The sequence below is a fragment of the Vanellus vanellus genome (assembly GCF_965231255.1).
Source record: "Vanellus vanellus genome assembly, chromosome: 9".
NCBI lineage: Eukaryota > Metazoa > Chordata > Aves > Charadriiformes > Charadriidae > Vanellus > Vanellus vanellus.
Window position 1 is genome coordinate 25,579,157 of NC_138914.1, and position 23,250 is coordinate 25,602,406.

Here is a 23,250-nt window from a genome sequence, read left to right on the forward strand (position 1 = left end):
CCGTAGAAGCCTGTGCAATTTGAAAACTTAAAAATGGTTATTCTTGCTTTTCAGAAAACTGAGCTCTCTAAAAAGTCATGAGCACTTAAGAAAAACACAAAAGTTGGTAACACTTGACACATTTCTTCAAGACAAAAAAAGCTCCTTCTCCAGGCCATCACTGCCCAACACAAGTACAGAGTGGGATGCACAAAGGTTCATCTGACCAGCCTCTTGGGGATACTATGCGACAGTAATGCCCAGACTTCCCAGTCCCACCACCAACATACATTCAGGCAGTATCAAGTGTCTTAAGGCAGGAGAAAAATCCCATTTCAGCACTTCCGCAACTTTTTTATGCTGACAGTTAACTGTCAGAGAGCCATGGGTTTTTAGAGTTCATAACCAAAGCACTAATCATACTAAGAGAGACAGAAGAAAGGCAGAGGGAGAAAAGTATCCTGACAATATCTGAAGGGTCATTCAGACAGCCCAGCCCCGAGGTAGGAACCTCAGCCCTCTGCTAATGGAGCTTCTGGAGGTGACAAGTTGATGAAATCACCTCCCTGAGCCCCCCAAGGACCTTGCAGGGAATCCTGCACGAGACAATTGGGGTTATGCTATGTAAACAACCTCCTCTCCCCAACCTTCCTGCCCAATTCCCCACCCAGCCCTCCCACTGCAGTCAAATCACTGGCTTTCTGTCCCACACCAGGCTCTTAAGCCTGGCCAAATAACAAGAAAAGTGCAACTCGGAAAACAAGGAAGCGGGTAACACCAATAGACTCTGAAATGCAATTGAGTTTCACAGAAAGACCAGAATAATAACAGAAGTCAGTGACACCAGGAGAAAAAGCAGGAAGAAGAGCGTTTTGAGAGGTAGCTGTCAGGGACCATAGAAGCAACATGCTTTAAATAATGCCATTTAAACTCAGTAACTTAACCCTGAGAAGCCAGGTGATAACTGCACACCCTGGGTATTTCGCATAGAAGTACATGGTGACTACTGCCAGAAAAAGCAACAGCCATACCAATGAGGGAATGGAATGAACATCAGGCTGTCCTTCCATTTAGCGCTGCAGGAGAAGACACCACGCACTGCATTTCCTCTCTGCACTGGTCAGTATAGCATTGTCCCGGCATCAAGGTAAAGCAAACATGCTTTGTACTTGAGTACCAGAAACTCCAAACAATAGCCAGTACAGATAAAGTGAAAAGCCACGAACTGCAAAATAAAATTCAAAGACCCATAAAATTTTAAGACATTGCAAAGAGTAAAATGCAAATACAGTAATACCAAACCTGGCTTTTAGGAGATGGCTGGGGAATGGGAGGGGGGAGAGTAGAAGGAGGGGCAAAAAGTTTCACTGGAAGCACTTTCCAGTGTACCTCCACTATTGTTCCACCAACAAAGGCCTTCTCAAATTTCACTACTCGTAACCTCCAAACCAGGCAGAGTTCCGTGCTGTGACTGACTGCCTTCCAATTACCATACGCTCCAGAGAATGCAACACTGATCTGCAAACATCTATTCCCAATTTCACAGTGGATTTTCATGGTGGAGGTCCAGGGTCCTGTGCTTGGGGGAACCAGGCTCGGTGCTCAGTGGGGAGTTAGAAGGGATTGGCAGAGGACAAGAAAATGCGAGACCTGAGAGCTAGTGGTGGGTATGCAGTGTGGCTTAAGAGCTGCCACATCATGGAAAGAACCAACTGAGGGGTTCAGTGATAGTCCTTAATAATTTCTCTCTCCTCTCTCTCACTTGTGCCTTAGTTCACCTTACCTCAGGCTATCTCAAATTCTGTTTCCACATCTGAAAAATATACACAGTTATTTTTTTACTTAAAATGAACGTTCAACTAGTTCAGAGAATTTGGAACAAGAGACATATTTTGCAAACGGTATCAATATCCATCATTACACAAGAATCGTAAATCAAGGTCTCTCAAGTGAAACATTCATTTTCCCATTAAAATTTGATAACGCTGACAAAAATGAATACCACAGTAGTTATTACTACTTTCAAGCTGCCACACTATTTACTGCACTCAGACAAGTCAACATCTACACAATCGATAGCTCAACTCTCTAATACAGTACCTGTATCCAGTCCTGGGACCTAGAAGTATTTATTACTTATGTTTTATCAGCCATCCCTTTTCAATAGTTTCAAATTCTTCGAGTTTTCAGTATGTAGTAAATGAAAAATATTTTAAATGCTTACAAAAAAAGCCAGAAGAAGAAAATGAATCTCACTCAAAAGCACTTTACAAGTTTATAGTTTTAGTCAAAACTGGTGTACAGTCAGAGAGGAAACAAAGCATTAATCACATCATTGTTGCATCTGCCCTCTCAATTCTCATGTAGACCACTCGGTCACACTAACCAAACAGGACCATTTGCGCCGATATTACTGATGTCTGATAAGTCTTAACAAGATCCCTAAAACAAAATAAGGTACAAACAATGTGAAAAAAAACCCCATACATTCATTATTATCGAGCTGGGTCGGTAGTAACAGACAAGCTTCAGCCAGGAACATCCAGTGTCCATTGAGCTGGACACTTTACAGATACATGGGAAGACTTTAAAGATGGCTTCAAACTGGAAGAGGGTAGACTTCGATTAGATATTAGGAAGAAATTTTTCATCCTGAGGGTGGTAAGGCACTGGAACAGGCTGCCCAGAGAAGCTGTGGAAGCTCCATCTCTGGAGGTGTTCAAGGCCAGGTTGGACGGGGCTTGGAGCAACCTGGTCTAGTGGGAAGTGTCCCGGCCCAGAGCAGGGGGGTTGGGACCAGATGATTTTTAAGGTCCCTTCCAACCCAAACCATTCTATGATTCTAAGATGAAGCTGTTCCCAAAGACCTCCCACAGAAGTTAGTTGTTCATTTTTCATTGGAAACCAATAGGAAACACACAGATTTTAGACAGCGTTTCAGAAAGCAGCCATCCCCAAATTACCTCATCTCACACAACTTGTTTGAGAAGAAGCCTTCCCCAAAACCAAACACATAGCAACCTGACCAGGGAGCTTGGAGTACAAAACGCTTGGGGTGCTTTGAAAAATCCAGCCACACAGTCTGTCTTGAAAACAACGCAATGCAAACAACGGACAAGCAAAAAAATCATCACCGTGGATTCTCACTTCCCAAGTCTTTTCCTCCCGGTGCTCCAGGGTTTTGACAACCCGCTTCCACTGCTACTGACTTAAGACAGTCTTCCTCACTCTGGATGATGCTATGGAAGCTCATCCCACACAATAAGGCATGAGAACCATCAGACCTCTACTTTGATTCCACCATTGTTATTGGGTTGAACATAACATCCTCTCTTGCATCTCTGAGACACTTCGAGACCAAAGAAGCTTTGAAGTCCCAACCTCCTTGCACATTAGCACCTCAGTCAGTGTTTGGAGGATACCCACAAGAGCTCTGCAGGTCAATATTTCCCATGGCATTCCTAGAACACACCGGCTTTCCTTAAGGAAAGGGCAATGTAATATCAACCCCCTGTCTGTCTTCCCCGCCGCTGTGGAAGATACCTGACAGAGCTTGCATCTACACATTGGGAAAGAAGCAGAGCTCCTCTGGGAAGTGAAAGTCCTGGTTTCATTTTCTGCCAGAGTTTTAGACATACATTTAAATGCAAGGAGCTGCACTAAAGGAGACTGGACAACGGCAGTTCCAGCTCCATTCAAGAACAATTCGAGCCAGGACTACACAAGCACGGCACATTTGATCAAAGTCACAAGAGCAAGCAAGCTTAGCCTATACAGACTTCTGTTGGATCACCACACTCAAGGCGCCATAACTTTCTAAACAGAAATAACTCCCTCACTGAAGACAACCACAGTCAACAAAACTATATGTTCACACATACGGTGGGATACGTATAGCATGTATCTACAAGCACCTAACACGAGAGCCCTGTCTCCTTCTATAAATAATGGAGAGAGAGGCTGCTAACACAGGTATTCCAGCTCCTGCAGGCTCCAATCCATGCAGGAGGACCCGTCTCCAATCTTAACGTACTGAAGATTGGTACCTGAGTAGTTCAGGAGGTGCCAGAAGTCAGGCTGTCTGAATATCCCTGGATCCAGGGCAGATACGGCACCTCAGCGCGTCTGCAACTCACCGTAATCTTTCCTGTGTGGATCCAGCCTTTACCTACCTGAGAAGAAGGGCAGAGAACTTCCATTTTTTAAAAATAAGGATTTATTTCTTCAAAAGTAGTAATTCCTTTCAACTCAATTTCATTTTTATCATTTTTCTCTAGCTTATATTGTATGTCACCTTAATAAAAGAACTGGGTCACAAATGAGCTAAGTCAGGAACAAAACCATCTTGCTTATCTCAGGGCATGATTTTATAAACACCGCTCCACTAGAGTATGAACTGTATAACTAAAACATCCTAGTAGCATTGTGAAAACTAGCTTTCTATTAAAAATAAACTTCTTATAAAGAATGTAAGTATACTTTTATCAATGTATTTGTCACCATACGTATCTCGTTTACATTCTGCATACTTCTCTGCCTGGACAACAAAACCAATTCTGATCATTAACAATTGCCAACAGTCTCTTCCACTCTTTGGTGCTGCTGCATATCAGGCACTGCAAGAAGTGGTTAGTCCCAGATTCGTTTAAATTGTAGAGCCATTTTCCTTTGTGTTAAAATCCCCTAAAGCTTGCAAGGCAACTAAGGTAGAGTATATCCCTTTAACATAGTTTAACCACCCTTAATACTTGGAATGGAAAATGTGACTTAGGTATTGAGGTTTAAAAAACAGCTACGATGTATGCAGCCAATTTTCTAAACATGAATCTCATAAGTTTTTTTTAGAGCTTCCCCCCCCTTCTTTTTTTGCATGAGAATGTAGGGCTTACGAGAGACAGCCAGCTAAATGCAACAGACCATTATGGCTCAGAGGTTTCCAATTTGCAACTAGAAATGGTTTACATTATAAGTACTAACAGCTCCAAAAGGTATTTAAAAAGGAGAGAGTGGAGAAAAACTTGGCATTTCGTAAGTGCCTAAATATGGATTGGCAGGAAATAAATTTGATCTATGCAGTTAATAATAGTCTTACCAAAATAAGTGTTTAACAGAACCAGTTTTATGTGGTTTTAGGAGAACTAAAAATATATTTACACAGCTTAGGACTAGTATTTACTCAAACGTGCAATCTCCGAGCGTTGTCAGCCGTGCCGGGACCAGGCTCTCCGAGGTGCCCCCAGACACCCACCAAGTTCGGAGGGGGCGGAGGGCGCCGTACTTCCCCCACCCCCACCCCGCTCCGCCCGCAGCGCCCACCCGCCCCGCCTGAAGCGCCCAGGCCTAGAGAGGGGCTGCTCCGGACACCACTGACAATGGCTTCACCTCAGAAACAGGCCAGCCCGCTTACGGGGGAGAGGGAGAAAAAATAAAAAATTAAAAAAAAAAAATTAAAAGTTCAGTGTTGCCCCGGATCTGCTTAGGCTGCTCCGCTGCAGGCCCCCGCCCGACCCCCCGGGCACCGCCGCTGCGGGCCGTGCCCGCCCGCCTGCCCGCGGCGGGAGGGGGAGAGCGGGCGGAGGAGGGCCCTGCCGCCGGGCAGCGCCCGCCGAGCGCCGCGGCGGGGGAACCGCGCTGCCCCTCCCGCCCCTCGCACACCTGGAGCGGGGCCGGCGCGGGGACCGGCCTCCCGCCGGAGAGACCCTGCGGCCCCCGCCCCGCCGGAGAGACCCCCGCGCGCCACGCCACGCTGCGCTCCGCTCCCCGCGGCCCCTGGCCGCCCCAGCCTCCGCTGAGGAGAAAACTTGGCGGGCGAGCGCGGAGCTCGCACGGCAGCCTCTCCCCCCGGGGGGGCGGCAGAGGTGGTGCCGCCGCCGGGGCAGCTCCCCGGGCGGGCAGCGGGGCCCGGCCCGGCGCGGGACTCGCAGCCTTACCCTCCGGCTCCATCTGCTCCCGTCGCCGCGCTCCGGCGCTCCCCGAGCTGCTGCGAATTGGGCCGGGCTGAGCGGTTACAAAGGCGGCCGCCGAGCGAGGGGGGTGGGCTTCCTCTCCCTCCCCCTGCAGCTGCATCGCGCCGTGAGGCGCCGCCAGCGGGACGAGGCGCCCCCAAAGGCGGCGGAGGCGGGCGGCGCTCCCGCCGCCGCTCGGCCCCGCGACGCCCGCCCCGGCCCAGGCGGCCCGCGGGAGGGACCCGCCGGCTGCCGGGGGACCGGGTACCGCTCCCGGCCCGGGGGAGGAAGGCGCCCGCCTGGGCCGAGCGCTCGGTTACGGGCGGGGGCCCCGCTGCAGGCCGCGGGGAGGGGAAGACCACCCCCCACACCGCCTTCCCGCCTCCGGCCTGCCGAGCGGCTGAGGGGAAGGTAACGTCCGCCGCCTGCCCGGCCCCCGCGGAAAGCGCCGGCGGAGGGAGGAGGGTTTGCCCCGTTCCGCCGGTCAAGAACTCGCAGGCCTTCCCAAGGCAAAGCCCCAAATCACGTCCTCAAGAGCAGCAGAAAGGCGGTGGGGGGCTTCAGAAGGCGAGGGGCTCCCACGCCAGCTGTTGCCCTCAGAGCCAAAATCTGGGTGCCGCTGCTGGGGGCAGCTGTAGGGAGTGTGGCCGGGCCCAGCTGGGGCTGCCCGTCCCAGGGACACGGGTGGCTCCCACACCAGCGTCCTGCCCTCTACCTCTGCGTCGGAGAGTGATTCAGATACGAGCCCTGTCCTGTGGTCCCCTCAGACCACCAACCTCTTCCCACCACCCAGAAACCCATCCCGAAGCCATGAGGCCTTTCAGGGCTTCTTGAAAAGTCAGAGCAGGAGATGCCCCCGGACTCACTGCTCTGCCAGCTGAGTCGAAGGGTGATATTCTCCGATGGCGGCTGAACCAAAGGGTGACGGTCTCTGATGGCGGCCAAGCGGAAGGGTGATGCTCTCCAACAGCAGCTGAGCTGAAGGGTGACACTCTCCAAGGGTGGCCGAGCTGAAGGGTGACTCTCTCCTTCACTGTCCTTGACCTGGTGCTGGTGAAGTTCTCCTGCTGCAGAGGCTGCGCTGCAGCCAGGGTAAAACCCTGCCTTCCCCAGTGAGGTGCGTATTTAAAGGAGAGCTTTCTGAGAGTTAAAGGAGGGAATAACACTGAGCACAACAAATGTATTAAGCCTAAAAGTGTATATCAAGCAATCTATCTCTGAAAGAATGAAACTGTGTAAAACTGTCTTCACAAAGGCATTTACCTTCAGGAAAAAATGCAAAACAGTAAATTCAAAAGTTAACTACGTCGGGCTTTAGTCTATTTTTTATTACCCAGTAATTGGTCATTGCTCCTTATCTTTCCCCTGAAACATCCGGCTTTGATGTAGGCTTCATTATGGAAATACACTTTTGGGTAACTTCAATAGTGTGGTGGAATGGAAGTATGTTTTTATAATGAAATTCATAAAATGGATTTCTTTGGACTTATTGTCCCAGAATAAAAGAGGTAGCTATTCTCCAGTAACTCTATGAATAGGTCTAGTTAAACCAGAGTAAGAAAGCAGATTTATCAATCATGAACCAACCTGGATTTCTTGATGTTACTTTTAAAATCCTACGTCAAAGCATTAATATACATACACAAATTTAACGTACAACTAAACCATTTCAGAGATTAGACTCCTCACATTTCTTGCTGTACGAAATGGTTTTAGCTCCTTGAAATTAGTCCTGTCCTTTAGGACAATGAGGCAGATCATCTCTAGAGTGCTTTCACCGAAAGATCTGAGCTTACCAACTGATGGTTATCAGATATAAAGGGGGTCCAGCAGCAGAAACAAACTTTAAAATTGTTGACAATTATCCAGGTTCTTTGCTCTCGAGAAAGCAAGGTCCCTGCTATAAAGTATAAAGCTGAGACAAACAACTGTTTATTTTAAGCATTTAAGCATATTTGATATGGCACCAGAACATCAAATAATCAACATTCTTTAAAAGGATTGTTTTATTTCAGGTCCAATTCTTTCCCCACCCTAGCCAGCATTTTGGTTTGATTTTTTTTCTTTTTCCCCTAGCAAATTAGAGCATGTTTCATTGTAGGTGCTCTCAACTCTTACAGTTTGGGCATTTGCAGAATTTGTTGTGTATCTGACCAGAATCAGTTGTATTCAATGAGTAATTCTGGAGGAGTTTACAATTTAAGCAAACATTAAATTGCAGCCATTACTTCTGGCTGGCTAAGATTGTAACAAAGGGCCAGTATAAGTTTCTTCACATCTAAGAATAAGCCACTTCATCAACCAAGGTAAGTAATTTAGAGTCAGAGAGCAGTTTCAGTAGATAAGCAACAAAGAAAAGAAGGGCTCTTTTTTCCAACTCTGCTAGGGAGCTGAAGGAATAAAAGTTACTGAGGAGGTAGGCTGACACTACCCGCAAAGAAGCAAAAGAGTACAGACTTGGTTTTAGAACAGGAAGGTGTTTGCTGGGACACTTCCTCTAAATATTGTATTTTTTTCCCCCTGAATTGCGAGGCATCCAGTCCTTTAAAAGCGTGGGGGACAAAACCTGGGATTGTGCTTTGCAGCACGGTTTACGGCTCCTGAGTAAAAGCACAGGACTCAACCCTGTATTGACTGGATCCATAGCCAGCTACGTTAAGCTCTTTCCTCCTAACCTGACTAGCTCAGGCACCCGACTGGTTTCCCTTCAGTCTCTCATGAAGGAAGTCGTACAAGGAACAAGGCCGCCTTGTCAACATTTCTGTCACTTCTGCCCTTCTCAGGCTTAATTTCAAAGAAGTCAAAGCTTCTATTAAATACAATAGAAACTGATTGGCAATCTCCTGCATTGAACTGGACCTTGCTGAGCACCTTAGGGTCTTCGCTTTATTAAATCTTATTTGCAGTATCTAAATCTTATACGCAGTACAATATACTTCTTTCCTTTAAGCTTTGAAGCATTGGACAATGTCCACTGAATGTGGTCTTTATTGTGGGATATTTTTTATGGTTTTCAAACCCTTGATGTCTAATGCACTTGTGTGCAAGGGTAAGAGAAGAGGGTCAACAAATGCAGTGTAAGCAGTTAGTAAAGTTCACACAAATACTCATTCTTTCTCTCCCCCCAAAAGAATAAAGTTGCCTGTCATATCACATTAAAATTCTTTTACAAGAAGAGCTCTCTCAACACAAATTAATTCTCCCTCATGGTAGGCTTTGCAGTTAAATAAGGATTACCATTGCATGTCCAGGAAAGATAAATCTAAAGAGGGGAAAAATAACCTCCTATACATTTAATGAGACATTGGAGACCAAGAAGCTAAGACTTTGCAAGTACATGGGTTTCGTCTGACATGCTTTTCATGTGAGATGCATGTTGTGTTCTCTTCCGGATGATGTAATCCTCAGGGTGACCCTCATGTGCTTTTGCCATCATATGACATGCTACTGAATATACAAGGTTCCTTTGTGTACAGAGTCCTTATTTATAACTCTCAGAATTTTGATCAGAGCTTTTTCTTCCTTTCTGAAGAGACTACTTTTCATTTGAAGATGATGATGTGAAGGTTACTGTAACATGTCTTTTGAGTATTGATGCAATCTCATTTTCATGAATTTGAAACTGAGCCTTTCCAATTGCAGAGAAAAAAGTACTGCTTTATTTCTCATTCACAATGAGATTAAACCAGCAACTGCAAGAAAAAAATTAAAATTTATGGCAGTGCTGAGATTGATTCTGTTGGTTTGACTTTAAATTTGCAAAAAAAGTGGAAAAAATTATTCATCAAAGGTAACTTTCAAGGGGAAATATTTTTAAGCTGAAACCCTACTGAGGTAGGGTTTGGGTTTTTTTAATGATACCTTAGGCAAAAGCAAGTTTATTCCATATTCACCAACACCAGTTACCAGAGCAGCCAGGAATCCAGAGGAAAAAAAAACCCACAGAAAAACAGAGACAAAAAAAAGGAACTGCAGATAAAAGTAAAGCAGTCCTCCAGTCGGGACACAAGTCCTGCAGCAGCTTTTCTGCTCTGGCATAAGATTTTTATAGCAGAGCGGAATACTCTATTTTATCCCCACTTCATAAAGGAGTTGTACTTAAATATTTACTAGGGCTCGTACTATGAATCAATGTTAACGCTCCTTAACACTGAGGCATTGCAAATCCTGGACTTTCTAATCTCACTGGTATTCTTTATTCACCGGCTTAGACCTTTTTAATATAAACTGATTCAGATCTTCTTAAGGTAATATACATCAAAGTTGCTATCTGGACTCTCTGAAAGCAGAAGTAGAGTCATATCACAGATAATGGATGATCAGAGTGTGTCACCTCTTTCCAGAGCCTGATCTTCACAACAAAAAATGTTCTTCTTGGAGTCCCCAAGGAGGACAACAGGGCCATTCTTCATCTTGTAAAAGCTGGGCTGGGGAAAACAATAATCCTCCTGCCCTCACTTGACAAATAACAATGAGCTACGAGGGTGGTGGATCCACTTGCTTTCTTCTGCGTCTCTGGCGTAAAATGAGGGTAGTACCCTAGATTGTTAGGGGACTCCTAATATCCTGACCAGAAAAGCTGTGACTATCCACGCCGGCGGGAGAGGATGGTGAGAATGAGGAGGTGTTACTGACCTCTTCAGCTAAAAGTCAACATGGGTGGCAGCCAGCAGACTCTTGATCTCGTCGTGAGTGTGTCTCTGTTTGCTAGCCGCAACCAGAATACCGAGGCTAAGCTTACAACAGAACACAGCAGTGTTACAGAAACCTCTGTGCATATATTAGATTCTGTTTACTGAGGGTTTGCATTTATATTTTTAGATTGCTGAAAGCTTTAGACTTGTCAGTCGTGTATATTCATCTGCAGAACTGGAGATGAACTGAGTGACCCAGAAAGTCCTTTCAACTCCCATGTTTGTAATTTATTTTGTATCACAATATAAAGTAAATGAGCAGTTATAGCTTGTCACCATTCGATTCAACATTTCGAAACACCACTGACTTTCATACTACCGTCGAAAACAAGATACGCTTTGTGAATTGAATCATCTGACACAGCACAGATGCACTGAGAGTGATCTTTTTCAAAAGCAATGTCTTTCAGAAACGTAAGCTCCATTATTCAAAAGGAAAAGGGCAGAGGTACCTAAATGATCTTCGTGTTGAGCAGGATTTAGGTTAAGACTTTTCAGAAATTATTAGTTACACATTTAAATAATCTAAAGGGCATTGTAGATTTTATCCCAAAGTTTTCAGTAACCTAAAATCAGCCAAAGTGAGATTCTCTCAGTTTGTTGCTTTGATCAGAGAGGTTCTAAAACTGGAACCTCTGTCAAACAAGAGAGGGAAATGCTCTTTTTTCTGGGCACCATTAGGTTAGAAACTTACTCCAGCTTTGGCCTGAAAGAGGCTAGAAATGTTGATTTTTAAGACATGTCACAATGGTCTGGCAGACAATAAGGTTTAGCTTTTAAACAGGAAGAGAGAATTACGACACTTGATTTTTGTCACCCTGGTCACTGTTAATCTAGGTTCAGAAACAAACAATGACTTATTTTGAATTTTGATAAAAGCATTTTCATCTCTTTTTTTATGTTGCTCTAAATACATCCTATCAATTATGTAATTATTCTGTGACTTATGGGTGATGCTACAAATCAGTTGAAGCGAAAATATTTAGTAGAACTTCTTTATTTTGAAAAAAAATCACCAAACTGGTTGGTACAATATTTATGTAATCTATTACTAAATCACCCAGAACACAAACATGTATCCTTTAAAAATAGATTTTCTTTGATCCATCATGAAAATACTGAAAGGTTCTCGTACAATAACAGTGTTGGGTGTTCATTTATAAAAGTTTCAAACCAGCTGTCATCAATTGCTCTTTGCACAGACTTACTCTATGTGTTATCTTGATCTTGATGAATGCCCTAATATCAAGAATTACCCACAACTTACTCCTGCAGCCCTCAAAGCTACCCTTACAACCACATCTTAATACGGTGATAATTACCAGCTCTGGATTTGGTGTAGCTAAGTCATAAAGCAGAGGGGGAGAGAGAGGTCTACGTAGAGCTCCTGCCCTGCAGTGATGTGCCTGTTTTCTGTCACACAGAAGGTCTTGTGCAGCATCTGTCCCCAGGAGGGCAGGTAATTATTATTACCTGCAGACTTATTAAAGCAGAGTCAGTTTGCATCTCTAGTCTTCAAGGAGTCAGACGGCCAACCCTCTCCTAGAATTTATAGGGGAAGCTGAATCAGCATAAACATCTTACATGATCTCTTCAAAAACAGTTTTTAAAGCCTAATCTAATTGATATACTAGTATAAAGCCCGAACTTCTGTGAAAGTCAGAATCTCCCAGTGGATTTTTAGCTGAAGGACTTTCATTCCTAGATCTTTATCTACTGAATTATGTAGCAGATGTAATTTTTACCTTCTGCATACATTTTGGATATACTTAATAGAAAAGAGGTGTTAGGCTGTCTGTTTTTCTTTATACCTATATTTTCTTAGATGTCACTGTAATGAGAAAAGACAGGCTTTAAGTAGCATGGTCTTTACTAGGGATCCATCTGTGAGGCTTAAATACACCAAGTATTCTACCACATGACTTTACTCATGAGGGAAAAATACAATTGAAGATGAACTACAGACCCAAGACTGGAGTTTCTTTAAATCTCTGAGGGAAATCAAGTCTTTCCTGGAGTGCTATTAGCCTTTAGTTGTTGATTATATAATAGATTTATTTACTAGTTTTGATGTAGTAGGTCCATCTCCTGTTAAGAAATGACACCAATTTTAGCAGGTATGCCACTAGAAATAATTACTGTAGTTTCTACATTAGCACTAGGCAGCAAAACTTCATAAACCAATGAAACAAGGCTTTTCATTTCGCTACTTAGAATTCACCCACCTAGACCTCAATTTGCTCAACATTGTTTTTCTTCCCATTATTATTAATAACTGAGTAAACTATCTCAGACTTTTCTCCACCAGTGTCCAGAAACGCACAAAACATGTCTGTGTGTAAATCCTTTCTGCAAATGAGAGGAAGACTCCACCTCTGTGAAGACCGAACCATTAAAAAAGGAAAAGGTGGCGGCAGCGTGTGTATTTATCAAATTCCCTTGAAACATTCTTGGGCCAATTTTTGCCAACATCTCTCCGGCCATCCACATCTTACCATGATTCAGTAGCAAAATTCCATCCTCCTTTTCTTGCCTTCATACCTTAATGCTCCCTGCTGAAGTCATGGTTTTCATTCAGTCTTATCACAGGGATGGGCTGTTTGGCACTGGGGGGTTGGGTTTTACCAGATGATAAAAGCATCTAATCACGTTATTTGTCTTATGTGAAGAGTGATAGTAACCAAAAAGGTACACCGTGAATTCAGGTCCAGTGCAGAAGAGAGCAATCAGCTAGACGCGTCTGTCTTCATAACTTTTCAGACTAGTTGATCATGTTGTGACCAGACACCGGATTTTCCTGCAGTCATTGAAATAAAGGGGAAAAAAAAGATGTATAAGTAAGGAAATTGCCATTGAACGCATGAGTAAGACACACGACCAAAGCCAAAGCACGTAACTTCACATAGGCAAAGCTATCCACTCTCTGAATGATTCGGTGCACAGCAGAGCCCTGAGCTGATGGTACACCTTTCCCAAAATGTATGCTGAAGCAAGCTAGAACAGAAACAGCAAGAAACGACCCATGAGGAGACCAGAGATGCAGGAATTCGCAATTGCTCCTTAATGGAAAGTAGCTCGGGAGTGGCAGGAAGCCCAACGTATTTCTCCCATCAGCTCTAAATCTTTTTCTGATCAGTTGCAAAGCAAGAGCAGATTCCCGATTCTCTGACTCCTAAAAATAATGTGAGAGCCCAAACAGCGATGGCATGACAGGGAAGAGTGCCAAAGCACGACAGCGTCTATAAAATTCCATATTTAATTTTCTTCTATCTGCTATGCACGTGTGGCCACGCTATCCATTAGGTAATGAGATTTATGATTTATTTCAGTAGTTTTAGCTTTGTTCCTCTCTGTACTGCGGGACTTGATGTCTGCTGCAAGACCCTCTGCAGAGCTTGTCTAGCTTCTTAGCTTTCGCAAAGACCCTGCGTGAACCGGTAATGCCAGTAAGTGGTGAGCTGAAAACACGTAGAAAGGCTCACTTATTCACACCCGCCTCTCCCAGAACCGGCCACGGTCTGCTCTACTCACCCACGATGAAATCTTGGCGTTGCTGTTTTGAAACAGTGCTCTCAAACTCTGGATTAAGGATGGGCAAAGTGGAAGATGCAGGCTGAGCTCTTGCTGGTTGACAACCACTCTGTCAAGCCTGTTGACCTAACGTGCAGCTGGAAACAGAGCTTTTGCTGGCCCACAACCCATTCCTACTAGAGCAGGCAGGGCAGGTTCCTGGTCACGGCAGGTCCAGCGCAAGCCTAAAATTATGTGGCGTACTGACAAATGTCAAAGAGTCAAGAACCAAGCTGAGTTACCAGAGGGATCAAGAAAAAAAAAAAAAAAAAGAAAAAAGTAGTAAAAATGTCTTTGCACTTGTGGTTCCATTTATTGTCTATCACGTGATCCTTCGTGTAATCGTTTACAGCAATGGTAACCATTCATAAAGCTTCACGTTCCAAACCTGCCAAGCAAACAACTTATCAGAAGAGCAAGAAATACATTCAAGCTGAGCTGTGCGAGGCCCCGGGGAACACTGGCAAAGCTAAAGAGAGGAAAAAGCCGGGAGGGGGGAGGGGGGGATGAGAAGAATTCTTGAGGCAAAAGTCAAACCTTTTAGCGTGGAAGAAATGTGAGGGTTTTTGCTTCCCTCTCAGCCCCCGTTTTCCCTGCAGCCAGCCGAGGATGCTGTGCGCAGCCTGCGATCTGTATTGCGCTGCCATCTCCTGTTTGCTTGGCAGAACTGCTCCAAAATAAAACCGTGAGTAGCAAGCAACGATGTTGCATGTTCAAGCACAATGAGCGTACCCCTTTTACATTTTTTTTACTATTTCGTTATAAATGGAAGTATGCCGCACAGAGCTGCAAACTGGATACAGAGCTTTTAAAGTGCTCATGGCAGGAACATACCCGTAACCTGGAATTAAAGAGTTAACAAGGATGAAACAACCCTTTTCAAGGTTGCAGAAAGCCAGAGAGAAGGCGAGAATTATCAGGGCATCCAGTCTTTTCCCAGTGAGCTTCAGTGAACTTACTCATGGTTTGCCTTTTATAATATTTTAATGTTCTATAGGCAAAACCTCAAAACCAGCCACTGGCGCTAAATTTAAACACTGTCATTTGGGCTTCTATAGGTTTTTGTTGGGTTTTTTTGTTTGTTTGTTTTTTGTATCCTGATAACTGGAAAAGAGTTTTTGAAAAATGGGACCAAGATTTATCTCCCGTTCTGGATTCTCCTCCCTTCTCTTAGCCCACAGTCAATCTTAACTTCCCAGAGCTGAGATTACAAAGAAAGAGAGCCGTTCCAGACGTTTAGCAATTCTGTAGTTAGCGTGAGGGGGCTGAACTGGAAATTTGGCACTTTCAGCACAAATGCCACACAGAAGAAAAACCAGTTCAGATCTTCAGTGGTGGCCAGACTTGTAAAGAATACAATTTAACAGGCACCTTCATATGGGCCAGATCCTCCAGCCATGCTGCATAAACTGATCTGCTAGTGCAAATTTTCACTAATCCATGCAAATGTATGCCTTGATTTGCTGGGCACTAAGAATAAAACCCACAGCCGGCAAAAGTCAAAGGACAAGCATTCCTGTCAAGTCTGCAATGGGCAGGTGTCCTGCCGAACAGGGACTGGCACTCTTGCCTCCCCTTTAGTCTCTCCAAGCTCACTTGGAAAAAATTTCTCCATGCTTAAACCAGTTTTAGACTGCCCAGTATAAACAACCACACACCAGAATAGCGGCAGTGGTGTCAGGAGCACTAGTAGTCTGGCATCACACAAACCCAGGCACTTTTCTTTATTTGTAAGCAGACCACGCAGTGGACTTAGAACAGCATCTGCGCTTACATGTTCTAGCTATGTGCGACGAATGTGGGCTAAAGGAAATACATGAATGAGGATGTTGCCCAGATGCAGGCTCTAAATGGGTAAGGCAGAGCTGGGCATTACATGGTTATCACAGCTGTGAAAATTAAGTTCTAAAACACTCTGGGATGGACTGCCACACTCCCCATACCCATCCTGTGGTTCCTTCCCTGTGGCCTTGTCCTGTGCTGCATGGCTTTCTTGCCTCTCTGCCCATGCCTTTCTGCACAATTTCCAGAGGGTACTACTGAAGGTCACAGAGCCCCCAGCCCCCCTGGCAGTGTGTCCATCGCTAGGATAAGATATCAATTAGCCATTTTAGCTTTGGAAGCTGTTACGGACATGAACGCTGACTTGGCTGGTAGCTTTCCATAGTCAGCCTGGGCAGCAAACTTCGTTCTCTTAATAAAACAACATAGAAACTAACTTGGGTGAACCTGTGTTTAAAAGCAAGCTAACCTGAGGCTAGTCAAATGTATCTGCTTACACTCGATATTGACATTCAGGTAAGCACAGCTGTATTGAGACTGACTTGGATATTAATTAGAAGAAAAATCTTTATATACTTTAATAGGAAACCATTCTATGAACCCAGGAGACTTGCATGAGACATTCTGAAACCACATACAAAACCAGTGGTATGTGCCAGGGAACACAGTCCTCTCCCACGTGTTCTTCTCCTTTTCTTGCCCTGTTCCTTCTTTCTGTAGTCTCATGTGTCTTTTCCTCACCCCCGATGGCTAATAAATGTGCTTGCTGATCCCTTTACGATAGAGAAATGCACACTGTGCAGTCTGTACTACCAGACTACACTAAATTGCCAGCTGCTTTTTTGGAATTGAGTTGTTCCTAGGCTTTGTGCCAAACAACCCCTGCCCACAGCACATCCAGCTGCTCCAAGTTGCTCAGCAGTCCATCCTAACCCATTGCTGCCATTTTTTCCTTGCTGCCTCTTTTATGTTCTTGCATGCCTACCTCTAGTTTCTCTTTTCTTTTCTTTTTTTTTTTTAAGTCTGCCTCATGCTTACACCCTTTCCCCCCACTTTCTTGTTTCTCCTCCTGCCACTTACCCTTCTCCTCACCCCCACAGAAACACAACAGTTTTTCTGTGAATAGGTATTTGGAATTGGACCAGTGGATGCTTTTGCTAGCTTTTTTCTGCCTCCGTGAAAGTAACATCCCCTCTGAAAGAGTACACTGGTGAAAACTGGCCTTCAGAGGAATGGGAGAAGCAGCAAGGACAATTTTGCCTCCTACAAATGATACAGAGATGGGAGAAGACGTATTTATTGCCCTTTTGCTAGTAGATGTTCTGTCAGGTTTCTCAAAAGAGCCCTGAGCTCTGTGGATAGGATGAAGCAGGAGAAGTGACAGTCTCGCTTTGCACCTCTGGGAAGAGACTTCCAGATGAGAACAGAGAGTCATTCCCGAGAAGAACAAAGAGTCTGAACCCAAGTCAGAAGAGGAATTGGGAAAGCTCATGATAACAATGACTCTAAGGATAATAAGAAACAAAGGGGAGGAGAAAAAGGCACGTATTCTTATCATACTTCCCACTGCCCAACCAGCTTCTGCAACTAGATTAGAAAGGCAGAACACAAACATCATCCCCAGCCCTCAGCCCTTCTCTGGGCTGTAATTCCAGTTCTGCTGTGGACTGTTGATAACTTAGGGGGGTTTTGAACATCGCCAAGAGCTTAACTGTGTATTTTACTGAATCGATGAAATACTTTGGCCTCTGCATAACTGAGCTCTTCAAAGAAGTGTTCTCAGCTATTCCACACCCTCATTTTTCCAATTAAAGGCTGAACAAACTTTTAGCAATTTTTTTTTTTTTGCAGAAAGTAAACATTCAATCAGAAAAGATATATATATATATATTCTCCTGTGTTACTTTAAGAAAAAAAAAATATGCCCAGGCTTTCATCCATGTAGTACAAAGGAAAAAAGGTAAAAGTCAAAGATGCAGACTTGTTCTCTTCCCCTACCATTCTAGTATTGTACCTAAAAGCAGTAACTTAAGAAAACCACAAACCCTAAGCCCCACTATCCATGATGCAGAGTCAGGCGTGTAGTTTCATTGGCAGCCAATAGGAAGGTGCAATTCAGCAACATCTAGAAGGTGCCACCATCTGTCATGAATTGGCAGCAGCACAACAGAAGGTGCCAGCCACAGCGAACTGCCCCGTAAAAGAGCCGGCAGGTCTTGCAGACTAAGATGGCTTTGTTTTTGCAACTAAAAAACACATTACGTGGCGCTTGAAAATTTGATTTGTTCTTGTTCTGGCTGGTTCCAAAGGTAATGTCAGCAAAGACCAAACCTGATACCTACTGGCTCGTGCAGTGGCTTGCACAAACCCAACAGAAGGTCAAGAACCTGCAAGAGAAAAGCAGTTCTCTCCTTCGTGGCGAGCTCTGAAGGTGCCAGATCTGAAGGCCAAAGACTACCTTGTCAGGGAGAGCAGATGGAAGACAGGGAGCTTGGTCTGTTACTTAACAGTGGTGGAACAGTTTTCTGTTGTCCCAGCTCTTTGAGCATGATCAGCTGCGCTCCTTCACCGCCAGCTTACCTGGGTAGCTGCTTCCTCCTGTGATGTGACAGCATCTTCAGATGTGCTGACAGATACACACCCTATTCTGAACCTGCCCAGTAACCCAGCTTGTTATTCCGGTTAAAGCATCTGGAGTCAGGAAAGAGTAAACAGCAACTTTTTGCCAGCAGATGTGAAGCACAGCAAACCTCTGGAGCGTCAGGCTGTAGCGGAGAGAGACAAGTGTCCAACTAACTAGCACAGCTAAAACTCTGCAGGTGACTCACTGCCAGCACGTTCCAGGGCTGTTCTGGTCACGTTTGAGCTTTCTGCTGTTTGACTCAGGTATTTGCATTAACCAAAAAAAAAAAAAACCAACCCCCAAACCAAACCTTTAACACCCTAAGCATGAAAAGCGTATGTATACCAGTGATAACTAGGAATCCTGTCCCTATGGAGAAATACAAAACCACAAGGAACTTGCTTTTACAAAACCTAATCTTATTTTTGAGAGCTGTTACTGAATAACCACGTGACTCCTAGCTAAAAACAATGAGCGCTTTCCCCAGCCTAATAAGGCGCAAGATCAGACTATTCTTTAGATCCAGGCAAGATGCCTGGATCCTCCCCAGACTGTCAATAGCACAGGCTCATTCTCCTGGCCAGACGCGTCGGTGTTCTAAATGCAGATATTAATGCTCAGTCTCTAAGACTTTGATAATTGGCTTAATAAAGGCTCATTGTTCATTTGGCGATAACAGGAAGCTAATGTTCCACTGCTGGATCAAATACTTTACTCCTTATCCCTTGATAAAGCCTTGAGCTGCATTAATTTGAATTGTGGGGTAGAAGCCACGCAGGAAAATAAGATAATAACATTTGAAATTAGTAGAAGCTACCTGAATGTTTACTCCATATTATTTGTAATAAGGATACAAACTGTCCTAGTTAGGAACGGCCTCATCACCAGAAATTAGGGAAAAATATTTATGATTATGAATCTGCCAAATTGACTGTTTTCCTTAGTTTTGAATTAGCACGCACCTGAATACTGGGATACTGTTTTAACTGAAAATTGCCATGTAAAAAATAGGGAACAAGATTTCAAGGAGAAGGAGAAAATATTTGTCAAGCAGCACAATGAACAGTTGTTTTTCCTTCTATCCTTACACGTAAATATGGAAATTTGTAATTCCTCGAATACATTACCGTTTGAAAAGCAGAAATAATCAATCTGTTTCAAAAAAGAGAAAAAACAGTGATTGTGAATAAAGGCTTATGCAAGTTTCAAAAATTCTGCTCTTTTAATCTGTATGATCTCTTTAATAAATCATCAGTTTTAAAGTTGCTCCTGCTTGTTAAGCACCTTACAATATTTTAGCATAGGACAGTCAGAACTCAAATGTCCACCTGCTGACATTTTTAAAGATAGAATCACAGAGACATTTTAGAACTATAAAGTTGTTCAAAGTCCTTGTAACGTTAAGAGAATTGGGCAGGTACATTTTTGGCCTTCACAGAATGTCTGTCTAACCCAAGATCCGAGCCAGTGAAAAGCCGTAGCTTTTGTGGGTTCTACCCATAAAGTCATTTTTAGTTTAGTTAACCAACTTTGAATCTTACTTGCTAAGCTGGTGGAAACCTGGCCATGCAGACCTCACCCTACCTTAAAGTCACTTCATCTGTATGTAGTTGACTCAGGCTTTGCTTATGTAGGTAGCCTCAATCAGCAAGTAATACATTACATAGATCGTCCTAGTTAAACATTGGTATAAATTAGGTTTTATGTAAATTTTAAACTGTCTCTCAGGTTTTCTCCAGCAAAATCACAAAAAACAATTTTCACCGCTCCCACTTGGTAATTATCTTTAGTGCAGGGATAGTGTTCTTTAATATCTACAACCAGATCCCGCTTTTGTTTGTTTGTTTCTTGGCTTTTTTAAAAACCACAGTTACTGAATCCAAGACATTTTACAACCACTTCACTTGGTAATTATCAAACCTGATGACTTAGTTAAGTGCAGTGTGTCCCAGCATCACAGGGTTGGGTAAGGTAACGCTGGCCAATGCAGATTCAACCATAGAATCATGGAGTCGTTTAGGTTGGAAGGGACCTTAAAGATCATCCAGTTCCAATCCCCCTGCCCTGGGCAGGGGCACTAGACCAGGTAGGAGACCAGGTCTCAGATTACCTTGGAGATACCACACTCGGTATACAAGAGGAAAAAAGTTCACTCTGCAGCTGCAATAGCTCCTTCTTGGGGAAATTTGCACTGAGAAGGAAGAACCCCCCTCCTTTACTGGGAAAGGACCTCAACTGTCTTAGAAGAAAAGAAAGGAGTAGGATGAAGTCATCTTTTGAGTAGTTTCTACATGAGTGTTTTTCCCAGCAACCGCTAAGAAAATATTTGCTTGAAGCTTTTATACGTAAACAGTCAGTATAATACTCAATCATGTTACCTGGCTGCTTTGCTTGGGTTTGAGCTGACAGAAGCGATCTTTATAGTTTTTCATTGTTTTTGCTAAGTCCCTGGGTGGATAAGTACCTTTTCCTGGTCCTGTAGTTCATTCTACCTCATCAGCCTTTAAAAAAAACACAGGAACATAATAGTGATAATAGTGTAGCCAGTAGGACCAGGGCGGTGATTTTACCCCTGTACTCAGCACTGGTGAGGCCGCATCTTGAGTACTGTGTTCAGTTTTGGGCCCTTCACCACAAGAAGGACATTGAGGCGCTGGAGCGTGTCCAGAGAAAGGCAACGAAACTGGTGAGGGGTCTGGAGCACAAGTCTTATGAGGAACAGCTGAGGGACCTGGGGGTATTCAGCCTGGAGAAAAGGAGGCTGAGGGGAGACATTCTTGCTCTCTACAGCTCCCTGTAAGGAGGTTGCAGAGAGGTGGGAGTCAACCTGTTCTGTCAAGTAACAGGTGATAGAACAAGAAGAAATGGCTTCAAGTTGCTCCAAGGGAAGTTTAGATTGGATATTAGGAAGAATTTCTTTACTGAAAGGGTCATCAGGCATTGGAACGTGTTACCCAGGGCAGTGGGGGAGTCCCCCACCCTGGAGGTATTTAAGGGTTGTGTAGACATAGTGCTCAGGGACATGGTTTAATGGTGGGCTTGTCAGTGTTAGGTTAATGATTGGACTAGATGATCGTACAGGTCTTTTCCAATCTAGGAAATTCTGTGATATTTTTGAAACTGTAACTTCCATAAATATTTATGTAGCTGAATTTTACCATCTTATGCAGTGGGATCTGCAAAAAGCACTTGTGTCTTGATTTTCTTCGCCTTCATCCCACAAAACTAGGTACATGGGGACTTTCAGGTCTGCTTCTCTTTACCTTTAGGCATCTAAGTACATCTAAAAATCTGCCCTGTACCTCCTCTGGGTCGCAGCTTGTTTTCAAGCCTTACTTGCAAGAAACAAAGGATCGCTGCTGAATTACTGAACCCATGGCAAGCCAGAGCATTATATTAGCTGGCAGATTCCTTCCCCAGAGACTAAATACAGCAACATCTGCAGTCTGGAATGCAGCTGGTGACCCACCCTCCCAAATCCGCATGGGTCGCATTCCCTCCAGGCACTGTATTTTTTTCAGCACAGAAAAGAGTCAAAGAAATCAATGCTTTAATTAATAGCCATTCACTAGACAAGCTTTTAAGCTAAATAGTCTCCTTCTCATGTTGTCTTATTTTCTTACTAAAGCATTTTTGGATCACGCTGTTTTAACTGTTCAACAGGTCTGTTCTCGTTCTTCTGCCATTTGTATGTGTATATATTTATAAAGCGTTTTTCCCTTAGACCACCCTGCAGATAAATCTCCCATTTTAGCAAATTCAGAACTACACAACCAGGGCAAGCGTCGCAGCAAATATGCTCTGCTGGTTTTCTGCACACAATTCCACAAGTATTTTCAATGCTAAAGTAAAAACTGTCACATTGCTCTCCAATTATAGTATAAATTGGTTAGCTGGTGTAGTGCAACTGACTGCTACCAGGTATAAAACGATATGCAGAATAGTTCTAGCAATGTGCCTTGGTGGCCAAGAGGGCCAATGGTCTCCTGGGGTGCATTAAAAAGAGCGTGGCCAGCAGGTCAAGGGAGGTCATCCTCCCCCTCTGCTCTGCCCTGGTGAAGCCACATCTAGAGCGCTGTGTCCAGTTCTGGGGTCCCCAGTTCAAGAAGGACAGGGAACTGCTGGAAAGGGTCCAGCAGAGGCTACGCAGATGATCAGGGACTGGAGCATCTCTCTGGTGAGGAAAGGGTGAGAGACCTGGGGCTATTCAGCTTGGAGAAGACCTAGAGGGGATCTCAGCAACGTTAATCAATATCTAAAGGGCGGATGGCAAGAGGATGGGGCCTGACTCTTTCCAGTGGTGCCCAGCGCAAGGACAAGGCACAACAGGCACAAACTGGGACATGGGAAATTCTGTCTCAACATGAGGAAAAACTTCTTTCCTGTGAAGGTGCCAGAGCACTGGCACAGGCTGCCCAGAGAGGCTGTGGAGTCTCCTTCTCTGGAGAGATTCAAAACCCGCCTGGACACCGTCCTGTCCAACCTGCTGTAGGTGACCCTGTTCTGGCAAGGGGGTTGGACTGGGTGACCTCCAGGAGTCCCTTCCAACCCTGACCATTCTGTGAATCCTATCCGTGGGCCCTTCTAAATTTCTCCCTGCATAGCTTCACTGTGTCTTTGTAGTCCTCCTGAGTGGCCCACCCCCTTTTCCAAAGGC

At 44.3% G+C, this 23,250-nt stretch overlaps 1 protein-coding gene across 1 annotated transcript in view; it reads right to left on the bottom strand.

The window, feature by feature from the left end:
* Positions 1-6,045, bottom strand: part of FGD3 (FYVE, RhoGEF and PH domain containing 3) — a gene marked incomplete at its 5' end in the record, with an annotated part of 118,690 nt that extends 112,645 nt beyond the window's left edge. Inside the window, one exon of the mRNA XM_082487893.1 lies at positions 5,910-6,045. Coding sequence (XP_082344019.1) covers positions 5,910-6,045 — 136 coding nt within the window. The remainder of the gene's footprint in view (positions 1-5,909) is intronic.
* Positions 6,046-23,250: the final 17,205 nt, after the last annotated feature.